This window comes from Aedes aegypti, chromosome 2, assembly GCF_002204515.2.
Source record: "Aedes aegypti strain LVP_AGWG chromosome 2, AaegL5.0 Primary Assembly, whole genome shotgun sequence".
NCBI lineage: Eukaryota > Metazoa > Arthropoda > Insecta > Diptera > Culicidae > Aedes > Aedes aegypti.
Window position 1 is genome coordinate 738,719 of NC_035108.1, and position 19,208 is coordinate 757,926.

At 37.6% G+C, this 19,208-nt stretch overlaps 3 protein-coding genes across 20 annotated transcripts in view; 1 reads left to right on the plus strand and 2 right to left on the minus strand.

Moving 5' to 3' along the window:
- The first annotated feature begins 1,130 nt into the window (after nt 1–1,130).
- On the plus strand, nt 1,131–1,771 carry LOC5566124. Its single transcript, XM_001650436.2, has 3 exons — nt 1,131–1,365; nt 1,429–1,566; nt 1,618–1,771. Exons 1-3 carry the CDS (start codon nt 1,240–1,242, stop codon nt 1,696–1,698), a joined length of 345 nt encoding a protein of 114 aa, XP_001650486.2. The 5' UTR covers nt 1,131–1,239; the 3' UTR covers nt 1,699–1,771.
- Nucleotides 1,772–3,182: 1,411 nt separating this feature from the next.
- LOC5566117 (microfibril-associated glycoprotein 4) lies at nt 3,183–4,662 on the minus strand. Its single transcript, XM_021839713.1, has 3 exons — nt 4,427–4,662; nt 3,650–4,345; nt 3,183–3,586 (listed from the first exon to the last, which is right to left on the minus strand). The coding sequence occupies exons 1-3, from the start codon at nt 4,570–4,572 to the stop codon at nt 3,472–3,474; spliced, it is 957 nt and encodes a 318-aa protein (XP_021695405.1). The 5' UTR covers nt 4,573–4,662; the 3' UTR covers nt 3,183–3,471.
- Nucleotides 4,663–18,133: 13,471 nt separating this feature from the next.
- Nucleotides 18,134–19,208, minus strand: part of LOC5566116 — a 212,565-nt gene continuing 211,490 nt past the window's right edge. For all 18 annotated transcript variants that reach the window (XM_021839730.1, XM_021839715.1, XM_021839714.1 and 15 more), the window contains 2 exons: nt 18,817–19,067; nt 18,134–18,582 (listed from right to left, as the gene is read on the minus strand). In XM_021839730.1, coding sequence (XP_021695422.1) covers nt 18,453–18,582; nt 18,817–19,067 — 381 coding nt within the window. In that variant the 3' untranslated portion in view covers nt 18,134–18,452. The remainder of the gene's footprint in view (nt 18,583–18,816; nt 19,068–19,208) is intronic.

Here is a 19,208-nt window from a genome sequence, read left to right on the forward strand (position 1 = left end):
ACTCTCGAAATGGGGCTCGGGCTGCGCTGGGCCCATAACCTATAAGCGGAGCACCAAGCGGAATGTGATACGCGACGAGAGTAAAAACAAAACACGTGTGTTACGGTCGAGTATAAAAGAACAGAATGAATTTTATTTGTCAAAAGATACACGGTAAAGTTGAACTACGAATATTTTTCATGGGTTTTACCCAGTGAATAGTTTGCTCTTCACAAAGAGACCCCACGAAGTTTTGACGGAAAAATCTGAAAAGTATTCAAAATCAATGAAACAGTCAGTCAAGTCATCGTGCAAAAGTTTGGGTTCACCTGAACTTACTTTATACACGATAAATCTGTTAAATCTCAAATCAATCATGTACGCGCCACAATTTGCGCTAAAAAAAGTTTCAAACTCCTACAATCGGTTGAAAAATGGCAGAGATATTGACAAAAATTATGTGCGTGCGGCTCAGGTGAACCCAAACTTTTGCACGATGACTTGACTGACTGTTTCATTGATTTTGGATACCTTCCAGATTTTTCCGTCAAAACTTCGTGGGGTCTCTTCAAAGAATATAAGATTACGATTGTAATGACACTTCGATTTAATTTTTTTTCGATCCAATGCTGAGGAAATTAGATATGATTTTTCAGTGTGTTTTTTGAAAAATGGTACAACTTTAAGTAAAAATTGAGTATACAAAATTCAAAGAATGTTTTTGGAAAAATAAATACTGAGTATGGATAACTCTTTGCCTTTCGAATGCGGCTTAAAGAGTTTCAATCGGACGTGTTATCACAGACATATGGACAGAACACTTTTGTATGTTTTTGAGGGGGTGAATCCAAACTTTTGCACGGGAGTGTATGTTTCATTTAAGTATTTTAATATTAGGGCAGAATCATTGCATTGGGGCCACCGTTGGTTGGGGCCACCGGCCTGTTGGTATATCTAAATAAATAATTAGGTTTCTCAATCACTCAATCACAGTAATTTTGTGTGAAAGAATATCTGAGGTTCACGAATATTGCATATTATTCCCTTTCAAATATAGCGTTGACAGTCAAACAACCCGTCACTGAAATCAAACACAATTTGAAAAATATCGAAGCACGTGTTGCTACGCACGCGCGGGTTTCGGTGTACCCATGTATGTATATTTTGCTTCCTTGCAGTCCTTGATTTGTTTTCCAATATCATTTGTCATATCAAAGGACTTTTCTTGAATGTTATAAAAATACATAGACTTCTGAAAGGATGATTCAATTTGTCAATCTGATGTGGTGCCTTCTTGTGGTTGTTTCCCTAGCCCCAAAAGCCTTTGGTGACAACAAAGTGGTGTTTCAATTTCCCGAATATGACTACAAAGAAACGAGTAAAAATGTAAGACAAAGATTGAAATGTTTTCGTTTTTAGCATTCAATTGATTTGAAATATATTATCTAGGAGCTAGCGTTCCGAGAGTTTGAATCGGCATGCGATCAGAGTGCCCGATGTTTGACGCTCGAAGGCATTGAAAAGACACGATGCGTACGGGAATGTGTGTCCCCTTCTTGCTATAAGGAAATATACAAATTTGATGAGGTATGAGTCGACATCTAGTTTCTATTCATTTTTATCTTCTTTTTATTTCAGCTAGAGGAAGGCGAAATAGACGTACGACTGAATTCCTTCCGAGCGTGTTTCATGCAGCGATTGAACAGAAACCGCGGATAAATCAGTTATGATAAGGTCTTGTTCTCATATTTCACATTAACTTACGGTCACCTCAATAAAACTAAATAAAAAATCTTTATTTTTATTTATTTCCTTACTTGAACTGGTGTTTGAAAAACCGCTCAAAATCCAATAAGATCATAAAATGTGCAGATTACTCCTGTTACGAGAAGTAATGAATGTTTTCGCTATGGACCTGTTGTTTATTTGGCCATGGAAACTAGTGAATTCGGCACCGCTCAAACGTCAAATTAGTGAACTCGTGCATTGATCCATGAGAAAAAATAACTTCTTCGCAGTAACCTACATGTCATTACATGTCAGTGAAAAATCGTTCTTTTAAGGCGAAGTAGGCCGTCATTGAAATATGTTCCGTTTTGTCTCAAATTCCGAACACACGGCTTTTGTATGGAGATTTGGCTGAAATGTTTCGCTGAAATATGTCACCAAATTACTAGTAAAGTCATGTGCAATTAAATTTTAACGTCTTCTAATCTATTTTATACCTCGGGAGTAGTGATAATTCTGTAGTTTAACACCAGTAAAACAAGATCAGATAAATTTATTAGCAAACTTATTCATCTGAATACGATTTATGTGTGCTGTTCTGAACTTGAATCAAGGTGTGCGGAATATGAGACAAAATGAACACAGTGTTCGGCATTCGAATCAAAATGGTGTTCCATACTTTTACGTAAAAACAATACTACAGTGGGGATTCGCTCGTTGGGGGTCCGCTACATGGAATGACTCGATGGTTGGATGTTCGCTGGTTGGAAAATATTCCAACTAAAAAGCACACAAATGTCAACAGAAAATGTCAAACTGACTTTGACGTCTGAGTGCCGTCGCATTGAAGTCTCCATATATAGCACTAATGCGTATGTATATGTGCGTTTCGTGACGATTTGCTCTCCAGATGCGTTAGTGGGAGCATTTTCACCAGCTGTCAGTCGTGCCAACTAACGGGTCGGATTCGCTAGATGGAAGGCAGTCGTGTTCCAACCAGCGGATCCCCGCTGTAATGAAGTTCAAAAAAGCAATTTTATCGGCACATCCAACAACTAACAGTGAGACTTTGTGAAGAAATAAAAATTTCACCAAATATTTGCTAATTTATTTCTATCAGATGCATTCGAAGTCACTGTTGACCTTATGTGTTCGAAATGAGCCAAAACGGTACGCGTCGTTGATGATTGTTGTTAAATTATGTCACAATTCCGAATTAAAGATAATCAGTTGGTATTGCACTGAAGCATCTGAAAAAGTATCTGCACACTTTCTGCATGTCAGCGCATACAGTGATACTTTTCCGGATGAATATGTACTAAGAGCCAACATGCTGACAATCCGAATGACGGGCTACTTGGCCTTTATGCTACAATTAAATAACTTAAAAATCAAAATTTTGAGATGTGCAACTTTGCAAATTTAACCGTTTTTAAATGTGATGATTAAACTTTACCTAGTGTATTTTAAATCGCTTACGAGGTGTGGATATTTTGCAGATCTTATTAAGAATAATGTTATTGACATATTGAAGTAAAAAAAAAATCAAATTTCATGTTATCTAGTTGTAGCATCAAGGAGACGATCAATGTTGATTGATAAATCAAAAATTGTAAAACCACCAATTTGTACAATTTGACGTAAAGAAAAAATGATGCTATTTATATTTTATCTTCGAAAACTGTCAAGAATCATGAATAAAGACGTGCGTTATGAGTAACTGTGGTCCACTCCAGACACCTTATATGGGATTCTGCAGGTTCACTAAACCGGACGTATCATTATCATGGACGACATCAGACCATCGTTGCCCATATTGAACGGGTTCCAGCACATGGCCTGATCGGTGCGTGCGTTGATATACCAGGCGTTCAGATTACTGTTGGAGAAGAAAAGGGATGCTGAAGGCAAAGATCTATAGTATTTTACGAATCGTTCTTACCTTTTATAACAGGCATGATACCACCAAGCGCCATAGTATTTTTTGGCACAATTGGTCGTAAACTTATCATTATCCACGTCGTAGGTTGTGAACTTCATTCCCCTGTGATAACTGAAACCATCACCTGCTGATCCTGTGTATGCCCCGAGTGATTTGATGACGTATCCTTCCCTCTCGTTACCTATCGAGAACGGATTGTATTTGGCAGTTTTCACCGTCCGTTTAAAATCTATCAGATGGAACATGATCTCGTGAGTTTGAGAGCTGGTCATCAGATGAATCCGATCCAGGCCGAACCAAAACTCGCCATCCAAGCTGCCGAAGCCAGTTTTGTAATCCGTCCAATTTCGGTAAAAATTCTCCGATCCATTGAAACGCTTCTGAATCACAGTCCAACCGCCCCCGTTAATCTGCATCTCGCAATAAGCGTAGAACAGTTTGGAATCCTTCACTGGCCGGATAGCGTACTTGCCCGTTTTCCCATCTGGTACCTCATTGCATGACGAATACACGTGGCTTTCGTCTATTTCCGGCTCGTTTTGGTCCACTCGAATTACATTGTTCTGCTCGGCCACGATCTCACCGGTCGATACGATTTCATTTGTAGCCACTTGGACACAAGATTTATCACTTATCTTCAGCGCATCGGAAACAAGTTCACTCAAATTGCGATTTTGTTCCTTCAGTGACATGATCCTGTGAATCCCCGAAATGTGTTATCAGTCGTGAATGGATGGATACATGCAAACGAGTTTTTTTTTATGCTATCACACTTACTCGAGCTCCAACGATTCCAGCTTGGCGAGAATCAATTCTAGCCCAAAGCCGAAGTTGTTTTCATTCGTTGAATGTGATGTTCGATCTTCGGAGTGGATCACGGAAGAGATCACCAGTACAAGCCAGAGCACTATTGAGATATGCATTATATATTAGTTGGAACAAAGAGAGATGGATGCAAAGGGTTCTTTACCCTGCAATGTACAATCGACAACTAAGTAATAGTATATTTTTCGCGTCATTGTTTGCTTCTTCGATTTGCCTTAAGAATTCTTTAACCCTTCCAAGTCCAAATGTATTTTGAGCAGTCGATTTATCTTATTGAATGTTATTTTATCTTATTGAACCTATTTTCATGTATCACATATTGTGCTTTGCTTTGATAAATGGATTATTGGGAAAGTTGTGTATCGCACTTCGAAGGTCACCAAGCAGTGGTTCCAAATATGTTTCCATGCTAATGGATCCATACCCAAAGTTCTTCAAATGTACATTTACGCGACAAATTACACTGGTTTTTCTATCCAAATGCAGATTTGCACTTGACTGCATCATTACCACAATTAATAATAATCGAACAAGCCTATTTCAAGTGGCTGACATACTTTTACAAATGTTTTACAAGCAAAGTTTTCGTGAAACAAATAAAACAAACAAGCTAGCAACCCTGCTGAGAGCACATGCTGTTGCTAAAACGAAAACAATTTTCGTTGGCGCGAAACGGATTCACTGCCTTTTCTTGCCCGCCAACGGCGAAAACAAAGGGTTTGACGTTTCCGCACTTATGAACCCGCCCGCACTTCTGAAGTGCGGGGTCCAATAAGGTGGGAACTGCGCAATATACGATACACGAATGTGAAAATTGCAACTTTGACTAATAAAGCTCTCAGATAATAAATGTTGCAGTGCTCATTGAACACAAAGCTAAGAGACAGGCTCTGTTCCAGTGAAGACGTGGCGCCAGAAAGAAGAGTAATGCATTATTCAATTATTTGAATCAACTTGCATGCAAGTTTACCAGCTTGTATGGCGTTTTAAGGTATGTGTACTGCTAGAAAACTCACGGTAAAATAATATTTGAATTTATTTTGAAATTCGATTGATTTAAGTGACACAAAAAAAGTAAATCGATAAAACATTCTCGAAAAAATCATCGCTCTGCCTTGTTATATTCAAATGATCTAGCTTTTCCTTTGATTCCATACAGGGTATGTGATCCATTAGTTGTGGGTGTTCCTATAGTCGCGGTAGTGCCATTTTCACTGATTTTATTTCACTAGCCACAGAACCGACACTGCCAATCGACGTGTTGGCTTGTTGATACACGTAATAAGGACTGTTCATTTTATAAAGTGGACACCTTGTGTATGCTGTATCTTTCTTATTAATCAATGAAATTTCAATCGGTTTGAATAATATGGAACGGTGTGTGTAGGAATAATATGTGTAACCCTTATAAATTAATAACATAACAAAGCTTTTATGTAAATTAGACTTGAACATAGACAGAACATATTCTATTTAATATCTCCATGAAGGTTAACCGATTCCTATTGAACGATTTGGACCAGTATACTATTAAATGAAGAGAAGCACAACCAGAACTGACAGATTCCAATAATATGCGAAGGCGAGAGAAGACCGTTTGAGAGACTGAGAGAGAACTTTCAATAGCCAGCTTCGTAGGACTGACCCAACTTGAAGTTGAATGGACAGTGAGTAGTATGTGGAAGCGAGATAGAAAGAGCGAAGGCGAAAAAGCGAGCTTCCGATAGGGATGAAAGGGACCGTGGTTGAATGAGCGTCCAGTTTGAAGAATGATGTTGTTGGAGAGTGATGGGCTAAAAGAAGAGTGAAATAAAAATAGAATTGAAAATAAAAAAAATGATCTTAATTATTAAAAGAAAGATTCCGACAGTGTGTATTTCTGGTTGAACGGCAAGAGGTACTTTTGCAGATGCTTTTTGATGAACACTTACTGATTAATTGTACCAGTAGTTATGAAGTTCGACTACTTTTTTCTCTTGAAATTATCGTCAACTTACCTCATTGAAGTGATGTACAAAATGCAAGACTTAGAAGCTACTTGAAATATGCTTTTACGTTTATCCCATCATCCATAACCACGCAGTTAAAATATGTTAGCAATTTGTTATCTAGCTCACGTCATATTGTTATTTTTTGCACTGGCTTCCTGCTGTCGTTCCTGTTTGAGACTATGATTAATTAAAACAATTTATCCAGCTTGCATGCTATAAATTTAGAATCATCCTTTTCTGACATTTCTTGCCTACACTGGTCAATCCACCTAGCTCGCTGCGCCCCACGCCTTCTTGTTCCGACCGGATTCGTAGCGAACATCATCTTTACAGGGTTGTTGTCCGCCATTCTTGCAACATGCCCTGCCCAGCGTATCCATCCAGCTTTAGCTACCTTCACGATACTGGGTTCGCCGTAGAGTTGAGCGAGCTCGTGGTTCATACTTCGCCGCCACACGCCATCCTCTTGCACGCCGCCGAAGATCGTCCTTAGCACTCGGCGTTCGAAAACCCCAAGAGCTTGCAAGTCCTCTTCGAGCATAGTCCACGTATTATGCCCGTAGAGGTCTTATGAGCGTTTTGTACATCGTGTATTTGGTGCGGGGGTGAATCTTTCTCAACCGCAGTTTCTTCTGGAGCACGACTTCCACTGATGATGCGCCTTCGTATTTCCCGGGTATCGTTGGTGTCAGCCGTCAACAAGGATCCGAGGTAAACGAACTCGTCCACCACCTCGAAGGTATCCCCGTCTATCGTAACACTGCTTCCTAGGCGGGCCCTGTCGCGCTCAGTTCCGCCTACCAGCATGTACTTTGTTTTCGACGCATTCACCATTAGCCCAACTTTTGTTTCTTTGAGTTTGAGGATGATGATGCCACCGTTTCAAATTTTCTCCCAATAATATCCATGTCGTCCGCAAAGCAAACAAATTGCCCCGATCTCGTGAAAATCGTGCCTCGGCTGTTAAGTCCGGCTCTCCGCATGGCACCTTTAGCGCAATATTGAACAACAGGCACGAAAGTCCGTCGCCCTAGATAGACGACGGAAGAGAATCTGGGATAGCACTTTGTAGGCGGCGTTTAGGATAATGATTGCACGATAATTTTCACACTCCAGTTTGTCGCTCTTTTTGTAGATAGGGCATATAACGCCTTGCTTCCCCAGATAGCCGTAGCGGTAAACGCGCAGCTATTCAGCAAGACTAAGCTGAGGGTCGTGGGTTCGAATCCCACCGGTCGAGCTTCGTATCTCTAGCCCACCAATTGGGTCCTAAAATTTTTAATGAAATCTTGTTTTTATTTAATAACACGAAAAAGCATGTTACTGTAACTACTTTAGCAATTTTTCCCGCTCAAAAAATGGCTATATCATGTTTAAAATTTAATTTAAAAATTTGGTCCATAAATGAACCTTGACACTTTTGATCATGTTTGACGTTCGCTTAGAGCAACTTTAACGGTGCGCGACTAAACTAAATTACATTGCGCAGCATCATTACGCTGATCCGTACCGGGCGCTGCTAACCGGGGTAGCAAAAAGACAGCCCTGCTTTCGGGAAGCATCGGGTGAGCAAATTTAGTTGCGCGATAGTAGCGCTGCTATTCGATTTTAATTTAAGCATACAGTGAGAGTTCTGAGATTCTGGTGGAAATTTTGAAAATCTGATGCGCATAAAGTGGTAATTATGAAATTTTGGGAATTCGGGTAAAATTTCAAGATTTTGATAAGAATACTAAAAAACTGATGTAATTATTAGAAATCCGGGAGAAATTTTTGAAAAATTCGATTCCTCGAAAGAATTTATCTTTCAGGATTTCACCTCGAATCTTTGGGATTCCAACCGGAATCCTTGAGATTCCAACCGGAATTCTTGGTATTCCAACCGGAATCCTTAGAATTCCAACCAGATTCCAACTACAATCCTCGGGATTCCGACTGGAATCCTCGGATTTCTGGAACTCCCTGGTCAGGTCAGTACATCTTCTAAAATTCGATCAATAACTTCTCCAGAAATTTCCAGAGATTTCCTATGAAATTGTCTTTCAGGATTTATATAAGATTTCAATTATAAATTAATCTGTAGATACCATCAGCAATTACCTCAGAGATCCTTCCTACGATTTCTACAGAAATTCTTCCATTAATTCTATAAGATTTTCTGAAGTAAGTCTTGAAAGTTTTAATTGGGAATTCTTCCAGTTATGTCTCCAGTGAAATCTCGGGATAGTGTTTCGCATGATTTTCTAAAGAAATTTTTCGAAAAACATTGGACAGAATCTCGGAACGGAATTTTTATAGGATTAATTAGGAAAATGACGGCAGTATTAATTGGTGTAAAAACTTGAATAGACTTCTGAAGATTGCATGAAAATGTTTTGAAACACTTTTTGAAAAATGTTTGGAAAAACTGCAGGGGTGATATTTGCATTGAATGCTGGAGAATACTTGGATAATATATTAATAGATTTGTTTGAAGAACTCCTCAAGGAATTCTGGATTTTATGAAGATATTTATATAAGTAAACATGAATGAATTTTTGAAGGAATCCACATGGACTAATTCAGTTGAAGGATTAGTGAAAAAATATTTGGAAAATTCTAGGATAAATTTGGAAAAAATGAGAAAATTACTGAGGGCAATAGCTTTGGAGTTCTTATTGATTATCTGAAGAAAATTCTGTGAAAAAAAATTCTAACCATGATTTGAAAAGTCACTGGAAGAATTTCTGGGAGAATTAGCAGAGAAATCTCAACATAAATTTCAGAAGAGATCCCTCTAGGAGACCCTGAAGTATAAAATAGCGATGATAATTGCTGAAGCTTTTCCCGGGGAATTTGAGACTACATTCTTGAAGAGCTTGTTGAACCCGATATATTATTTGAAGGTTTGTCTGGTGCCTGTAAAATTTTGCATCAGGATTCAATGCAAGCCAAATGAGGAAAAAAGATAATATTGAGACCATTTTGGTTAAAATAGAAACTTCCATTCCATAATTCTTCCATTAAAGTAGTAACTTTTTAGAGACTTGCATTAAAATAGAGACCAGAAAATATCAGGGGGAATCTGATGAAATATTTTTTTGGGAATTAACTAAAGACTACTTCCACAAATTTCTACGGTATTTCTAAATCAGCCAAGAATTTCACGTTCAGAAATCGCTAGCACACTCGTGCCTTGTATAATACAATGCAACTGGTCGTAGATTAATCCATAGCTTCTTCGGAAAATTCTTCAAAAATATTTGATAATTCTCTATGGATGTTCCAAATATCTTCACATGAATTACTCCCTTAAATGCTCACGAAATACAGGGTTACTCGTTGATATTTTTAAGAAACCACCCGTTCATTCATTCAGATATTCAATAAAAGATTGTTCCATTTATTTTTCCAACGATTAAAGAAGTTTCTAGTGAAATTTTTTACAGTCAGTTTCCCAATATTTTCGCTATAGATATTCTCAACCATCTTCACAAGAGCCAGAATTTTTGAGGGTCATGCACAAACCATGTCACGCTTTACTAGACATGAGGAAACCATGAAAAACCTTATCGTGTCTTCCATTCTCCATAAAAAAATAGGCACAACGTTTATCAAATTTGTATGTTTATTGAACAGATGATAAATAGTTGAATTTATTTTTTAAGCCTTCTGTTGATTTTGTTGAATCGTGGGTGGGACAATCCTTTGACTGTCCTACCCAGGTTTATTTGTGCGTAGTACATGTCCTCCCTGTCCTACCCACTTCCCGCGCCACTGATTATAATGATCAATGAATGTTAGTTTTGAATCTAAGATGACACCTAAGTCTCTGACTCTGTCACATTTTACCACTGTCTGATTTCCTAGGGTGATTGTAACGTTTGGTGTGTCTCGTTTTCTACTAAAAGCTATTAATTTACATTTTTTTACATTCAATTGCAGCAGGGATTTATTACACCAGGTGTAGAAGACATTTATTTCATTTTGGAATATATTTATGTCCTCTTTATTAATAATTTCTAAATAAAGTTTCATATCATCAGCGTAAATCAGAACTTTTATGTGTTTAAGGATCAAAGAGATGTCGTTGGCAAACAGTATAAAGAGAAGAGGGCCCAAATGGGAACCTTGAGGGACTCCAGAGGTCACTTGAATGGGATTCGATTTACTTACTTTGAATCTAACTATTTGTTGACGGTTGGTTAAGTAGGACTCAATCCATTTTAGAAGATTAGACTCTATTCCTAGTTTTTGTAATTTGAATAGTAGCATAGGTATATCAACGCGGTCGAATGCTTTACTGAAGTCAGTATAAAGTGCCTCTACATGGTGACCATTATCCATTGCATTGAGTGAGTAATTGACAAATTCTATTAGATTTGTATTTGTTGAACGTCCTTTAAAGAATCTATGTTGAGCATTTGTTATTCTGCTTTTAATTTGATTGAATAGTTTTTCATTAATGATTGCTTCGAATAGTTTAGGAATACAAGAAATAATGGCAATACCACGATAATTCCTTATATCAGATTTTTTTCCATTTTTGAAGATGGGTACCAGGTATGAGCTTTTCCATGATTTTGGGAAAATACCAGACTCTAATGACATATTAAAAAGCCAAAACAATGGAGTTGTAAGTTCTACAGCTAAGCTCTTCATGAATAATGGTGGAATTACATCTGGTCCAGAACCTTTTGAAACATCTAAGTTATTCAAGCCTTCCATGACGTCCTTCACGTTGATATGACTGACTTCAATGTCTCTAGTATATTCTGAAAAGAAATCAAAGTAATTGAAATCGCGGTCTTCATCATTAAAAGTGGTATAGATTTCTTGAAAGAAAAATGCAAAAAGATTGCAAATTTTCTCGGAGCTATCACTAACGTTTTTGTCAAGATGCATTATCGAGGGAAAATTATCTGACTTTAGTTTTGTTTTGACGTAATTAAAGAAATTTTTTGGGCAAGATTTTATTTCATTTTCAGTTTTTAAGTTGTAATCGAGTGCTTCGAGAAGCCCAAGCAGGACAGTTCGGTTTTGCGTCGTCCGATTGATTTTGCTGACGGATTCGCGCGTTTTCGTTGCCGGAGAATTTTTTCCCCCTGTTTTGGAGCGTCTTGCTGGGTAGTGCTTCGAGAAGCCCAAGCAGGACGGTTCGGTTTTGCGTCGTCCGATAGAGTTTGTTGACGGTTTCGCGCGTGTTTTCGTCGCCGGAGATTTTTTTTCCCCTTTGTTTTGGAGCGTCTTGCTGGGTACGTATTTGGGAAGGCCCAAGCAAGACGGTTTATTTTCGGGACGCCGAGAAGTTTTGCTGTCAGTGTCAGTTTTGTGTTCAGTCGAGAATGGATGGCCAACTGGTGAGTTCGTTTCATGCTTATGATAACACATACTTTCTTGAAAGCGTAACTTTTATGTAATATTAAAACAAACTTTGTATGGTTTGTCACTATAGGTGTCGGTATTAAGCTTTTTTCTTATACAATTTGAATATACATATATTTTTCTCTTTTTGACATTATTAAAAATTATCTTTTGAATTGTTCGACATTGTGAATGTTGACGTATTTTCTAAAACTTCTACCATATCGAGACGAAATGCACAGTAGTACTCATATGTAATTTTCAAACAAACTATGTATGGTTCGTCACTACAAGTGTCGGCATTATTCCTGTTTCATATAAGTTAAAATATATACATGTAATTTTCAGTTTTCGTCATTAATAGGAACGTCTTTTGAATTGTTCGACATTATAGATGTTGACGTATTTTTTCCAAAAACTTCTCGAGACGAAAGTGCAAGGCTAGCTTTGAGTACAGGTCGTATATTTCCCCCTTGTCCATGGATCGCATCACCGACCAGAGGTGACTCCCAGATCTTTTCCTTCCTCACTAATAAACACCCTTCCCGTGGTGATTGTGGAGATGCAGAGGTGTTCTCGGTCTCTAGAAGCAACAGTCATTACACACTAACATTCCTTCCCCATCCCAACTGACTGTAAGGACTTGGCCGGCGCCGTTATTGATCAATAGTGTTAGATCTGCTAAAATTGCACTTCGAGAGTAAGCGGAAACTCCCATCCCTTATTCATTTGGATCGTAGTGCGGTTCTTACCAGTTCCGATCAATCACGGAGTGGCAACCATTGACATGTACAGTCGGTCTATGCTATGCTATGCTATGCTATGCAAAACACCCCTTTCTTTTTACCTTTATTTTTGTAATAAAAAAAAAAACTTTGAATGGTTGGACACTACAAGTGTAGACTTCCGAAAGGTTCACTTTATTCAACAAACTTTGGATGGTTCGTCACTGTAAGTGTCGGCATAAGAATAGGAGTGTTAGGAATGTTTCATTTAGGTATTTGTTCAACAAACTTTGAATGGTTCGTCACCCCAAGTGTCGGCATAATCATGTTTATATCTCACAAATAATTATTTATCATGGTCTAATTGCTTATCAAAGTGAATCCTGTGACCCAACGATCCTCCCCATTAACAAACATCCCTCCCAGTAACCTTTGTGGAGATGCAGAGGCAAACACGGTCTCCAAATAGCAAAGGTTACACACTAACATTCCTTCCCTCAATCCCACCTGACTGCAAGGACGTGGCCGGCGCCGTTATTGACCCTGTATAAATAGAGGCACTGAATTATGCACACTGAAGAAGATTATGGCCAATCCTAGTCAAACTTCTAGTTGATTCTTTGTGCATTTTCACTGACTTCGGTCAATCACGGAATAGCAACCATTGATATGTGTAGTCAGTCTAAGCTAAGCTAGCATTTTCAGTTTTTAAGTTGTAATCCTCATATGCGTCATCTATGGCTTGATTAAGTTGATCACAAATTGATAGATAGCTCGTTAAGTTTTCGTTATTGTTATTTCTTTTGTATTTTTATGTGCTTTCTGCTTGCGGTTTTTCAAATTTTTTATTTGTTCATTGTACCACACTGGAGTCTTGGAATGGTTTCTTCGCCTTATTCTTTTTAAAGGAACCTCGTCAAGAATAATTTCAAATAACAATTTGTAAAATACGTCGACTGAGGCTTCGACATTCCTTTCGCTTCATAAAATCGTTTGCTAATCTATCCTGTTTAACTTTTCCCTTATATTTTCATAATTTGCCGAATGATATTGAAAAACTTCTTCATATTCGCAGTCATCAGGTCTGTTATTCTTGTGTGCAAAATTTGAGAGTTTTTCTTTTGTAAATTTTTGTTCAGCAACAATTTTGTAAAAAATGGCTTGTTTATACATTTATAGCTTGGGTGAAATAGTTAAAACGATGAGTAGAGAAAAATTCAAAAACTCAAAATACAGCAGATATTTATATTATTAAAACTACTATTATTTTGAGCGATTTCACCTGGTGCTTAACTTTTTAGCCGGTAGTGTGAAAATTTTCAAATCTTGTAATAATGAAATTGAGTATAGGGGAAGTGGTGGTAAAATGAACACCTTGCCTTGCCTCATGTAAACTTCAATTATATCATGTAATCCAGAAAGTCCATGTGTGATTACATGACATATAACACACTTTTACATGATTTCAGACTTAAACTTACATGACGTCCTGCCAGGGCCGCATTTACGGGGGGTCCGAGGGGGCCATGGCCCCAGGGCCCCCACATTTTTGGGGCCCTCACAAATCTCGCCAAACATACTTATACCTAGTTGAACTTCTGCAATGGACACTTTTTGGAATTGCACCATATGATTTAAAATATTTAGAAATAAATTACTAAAACCACATATTAGAACATTCAGAATGAGATTTTGTTGACTTCACGGGAAACAAGAAGAATAAGAAAGATTCAAAAACGATTTGAATGAACAAGTAGAGTTACATTCTTTTGCTTGAATTTCCAACAGTTATATAACGTTATTTTTCCTACTGTAACGAAAGCTTTCTCAACGATGTTTAAGACTAGGTTTGAATACAATTTATACATTTGCAGATCAAGTAATGGGACTTAATTATTTGAATATTGAAAAGTATTGCAGAGCTGGTAGCATACAAGTGGCTTAAAAAAAACATTATCTAGCCTAAAAAAAGAGATTAAGAATAAACCGAAAATGGACCTAACAGGAAAACAAAACGTTACTAAATAGAAACCAGAAAACAACACTTTGATTCTTCATTATAGAATTAGGCCAGACATTTCTCTTTGTTTTCGTAATTCTTCTCGACATTACGACATTATTACTGCTCGTATTACTGTATGTAAGTACATGATTTATCTAAGAATATCAAGGATGGAAATCTAGTGATCATGACAAAATAAATGATGCATCGCGGTTGTTCTTTATCGTGCGAGCATAGCAACAACGATAAACCATTAGTCGTCAAGTCCCAACAACAAGCTCCGCTCCGCGAAAAATGAATCGCTCAGCATGTATGCTAACGATCAATTGTTCGCAAACCAAAGTCATAAGTTTTGGAGGATTTTTTGGCTTTTATTCCACGATCTGCCTTCTAGTATGTCATTTCTGACCCGAAAGTCAATCAGGCATGGTTTGGGCGAAAAATTATGCCGTGAAGGCCTTCTGATTCATGTTGATCGCGACTTGTTACAACATCCGACAAACGGTTTGTCCCGCGACAAACAGTGCATCGGATGCTCCATATATCCTTACTATGCGCGCGAAGCGAGCAGTTCAAATCATGCTTCTGCAAGAACAACGGCCCTCTTAGACCATTCAAATACTATGTTGTTAGTCGCTAGAGGCGATTTTTTTCCATCCTTGAAGAATATCATTAGGAATTTTAGTATTTTTCTAAAGATTGAGAGATCATTCCGAAGACTCCTCCAGTAGTTCATTATGTAATTATTTACCGTTGAATTCATCCAATAATTTCTATATAGATATCTTCGGATATAACCTGGATTTTTCCAAGGATAACCATATGAATTACCTAAGAAATTGCAACAGGAATTTCTTTATATATGAATTTAGATTATTTTCAAGGAAGTCCTAAGCCCTCCAGAATTTAATCCGGTGTTTCATCCAGCGATTTTCGTAGTTCCCTGAAAGAATTTCTGGCAGAGCAATATCTAGATTCTGGAGAGATCCATGTTGGAGTTTCTGAAAGTATTTCATTTTCATTTTGCAGCGTTTGGTGGGGCAATGAGAGCGCAAGTCAGTCCAAAGCCGGGGGCAGGGATAGGTAATGGCCGTTATAGTCTATGCGGACCACTTGAACACCATCGGAAATGATAGGAAGGGTTGGGGTAGGGTATAGGAAATTGGAGAAGACTTGACACAGTAATGCGATTAATGCTGCAAAATGTAAAGAGAGCAATTCAATTTAAGTTTTGAAGTTGGGTTTGATTTATTAAAATTTCAAACAATTGTACAAGTAAGAAAGAATGAGCTGATCGCTTTATAGAAATTTAATAAACAACAAAGTAATAACAATATGAGAGTGATGCTAAGAACTGCTGATGGCACGATGCGACGCTTTATGAGCTTTTGATAATGATTGAACATTACTATAAAGAACGCAATTCAATCGATGGTGACAACTTTACAAACTTTATCTGTTTTTATCATGTACATATATAAAATTATAACTCAGTTCACTGATTGGCGGTGCTGATTTATATAAAAATATTTGATATTATTAAAATGAAATGTGTTACTCTCTCATGATGTTAATACTTCCCTGACCAGAATTATTCTGTTTTGAGCATCCTTTTCGAAGCTATTCTATCCAGTTATCCATTGACTGCTTACAATTCTGAAATTATTCTCATTGTGCATGCTCATGCATTATATTAGTAATGATCATAATCATGCAACAGATAAGAAGGTGAGAAAGAGAGAATATAGGAACAGTGATTAGTAATGAATAATTATGTAGTTTTCTTAGAATAATAAAAAATTAAACAGCACTAATGAATAGCTTAAAAATGACATTACAGCATAGCTGAGCCTTTCGGATCATAAGACCGATGTATAAAAATAATTTGTTTCGAAATTGTCCGCGTGGTCTTCTAGTGCCCCTATTAGATCAGAATCAGTCATAGACATACATACCGAATGCTCGCCATGACCCTATGACCAACATTTGTATATGTATAGCCTTAGCTGATGTGGCTTTTCTAATAGGTAGTTCTTTCACTCATTGATTGTCTTCAAAACCTTGTCAAGTATAGAAAATTGATTTTATTTCATTTATTACTACATTGAAGCTACATTGTACTTATTGAGTATTAGGTATTATTTTATGTTTAGCACTATTGATATTATCAAGGCCAGAATTTCCAGTGAGTGAAGAATTTTATAGTACTAGAACACCATGGAAGATCGCTAAACATTACCTAATCATGGAACGGCTTTTTGCTCTATTGTTTTAAGTAGATGCTATTGATCTCCCTTTGCTCCTATCCGCAACCCGGTGCACGCGCCCTGTTGGTTTTCGAAAACCTCGTAGAAGATTACAAACCGTCAATGGCATTCCCAATTACTACCCCACATTGCACATTCAAGGGTCTGACTGTGCTCCTAACCCACCCTCAGTTTGTAATCTTCTCGCCAGTTTGAAATTATATTTTCCCGAAGTGAAAGTAATTTTGATGAGTGATAGCGTAGTGCAGCCCAACTGCATAGTACAGTAGTTTAACCAGAATCTTTAGGTCAGAAGACAAAATCTAAATTTTGTAATAAAAAGGTTGCCATTGCTTTGAAATTCACCCAACATCTAATCAAAGCTACTAACAACAGCGATCAATTATCAAAACTCATCGCTCCCTGGAAAATATAATCCCAATCCCAGGGATGTTGGAGTTTCTGAAAGTATTGCAGATAAAATCTTTGGACAAGGTTTCTTGAAGTTTTTCCTCGACGAATATGAGACAAAATTTTCGAAGAACCTGCTGAATAGCCGCGTTATAGTCTTCGAATTTTTCTCTGGATGGATGGATGGATATTGAATTTTGCATCATGATTTACTGCAATCAGAATAAGGAAATTTGAGACTGTAGAGTCCAATTTGAGTTGAATAGAGACTTTACAGACCTTCCATTGAAAATATAACCCTGCATCAAAACAGAGGCCAAGTCTCTAGAAAGCGACCTGTTACCAGCTCTACATCTTCAACTCAAAACTGGTAAGTAAATCTGTATGTTAAACAACTTGAATATGAAAACATGATAGAATAACCAATAAGAAGATAATCGTCAAATGGATTTTGTTGTTGACAAATAAGCTCTAAATCATTGAATTTAACCTGAACGAATAAAACCTACAAAGATACATTAGTCACACTAATATAAATTTCAAATTGGTTAACTTTCATAAGAGATCTAAAGCATTTTTGAACGTTATAAAATAGTATGACTTCTGATAATCAAAACCTTACAATAAACATTAAAAAATATCTAGTCTAGTAGTGATACTTAAACAACATGTTTTTCTGGTAAAAGGGCCCCCACCAGACACTGGCCCCCGGGACCCCACATTTGTAAATCCGGCCCTGCGTCCTGCTTACATTGCATTAATGAAGTTTACATTACGTGTAATCTTCATTATTTTTAACAGTGTAGGTTATTGGATGATGATTCTGAAGTTCGAGAGTCCGATGCTGGTTGTGCCCCTTATTGTTTTTCATATTCTGTGCACTCTAATTCTATTAAATGAATTTTCGGACATTTCATACAATAAAACCATCAAATCAAACATTTTGTTTTAAAGTAAGTTCTATTCTTTTGATTCAATAATTCTAATTTCAACTTTTCCTGAAAAGCAAAAGCACAACTACTACCCTTTTTGCGATGCAATTTCCTAATACTTAAATTTCAAATGCTTCTTTATTAATGAATAAATAAATAGATCACGGCTATTGACTCCATAATTTACACTCCAAGAAACGGCAATAGGCGACTCGTTCCCTCCACGACTAATAGACTTCGGAAATTTTGGTATCATATTACAGATTTCAGAGAATGATGGCACTGATTACTTTTTCACTTGACTCTCCCTTCCTCGATGTTCCAAGCGCTATTTTTCCCGCAAACTTTCAAAGAACTGTATGCTGCTTCGAAGGTGTCCCGGCGCAAACACGGGACTGCTGGGCCGCTCGGGTGATGTGTGTCCTCCCTGCACCTTGTGATCGTCCGTGGCGTTTATCCTGGAACGGAATTAGGGGTGGTACACTGAAAACACCGTTTACGTAAATTCTATTTATCAATATTCCATTTACGTAATAATACGTGAATGAAATTTTGAATCGCGTGGAGTTCTTGGCAGAACTAGAACACCAAGATCAATCAGCATATAAATGACATTACCTTACACAATCTTTGTCAAATACGTATATTTAGGTTTAAGTGCAATGTATTCGCATCGGTGAATTTACACTTACTTCAACTCGTCCCGAATTTGCTTCGAAAGGCTGCGTGCCGTTATGCTGTGACCCGGGGCCATCGGTACAAATGTTGGTGGATTGTAGGCCTCTACGTTCGCTCGTCGACCCTCACGGATTTCCTCTGCAGCAGTTATACTGCTGGTGCTGCAATACATTCGTCGGTTTTTATTCTCCACGTGGGGCATTCCACTGCGAGTTTCTTGCGGTTGTTCCTCGTGCAACATGTCCGACGACTGACGAATGAAGTCCTGAGAAGATTGTGGATTTTCAATTAGAGTTTAATATTTCACAAATGTTAAGATGAACGAGTACACATGAATGGATCTAATTTTGATAACAGTCTGTAGCGCAAGCGTTTAGTGACATGAAATATCAAATCGTGGCATAGT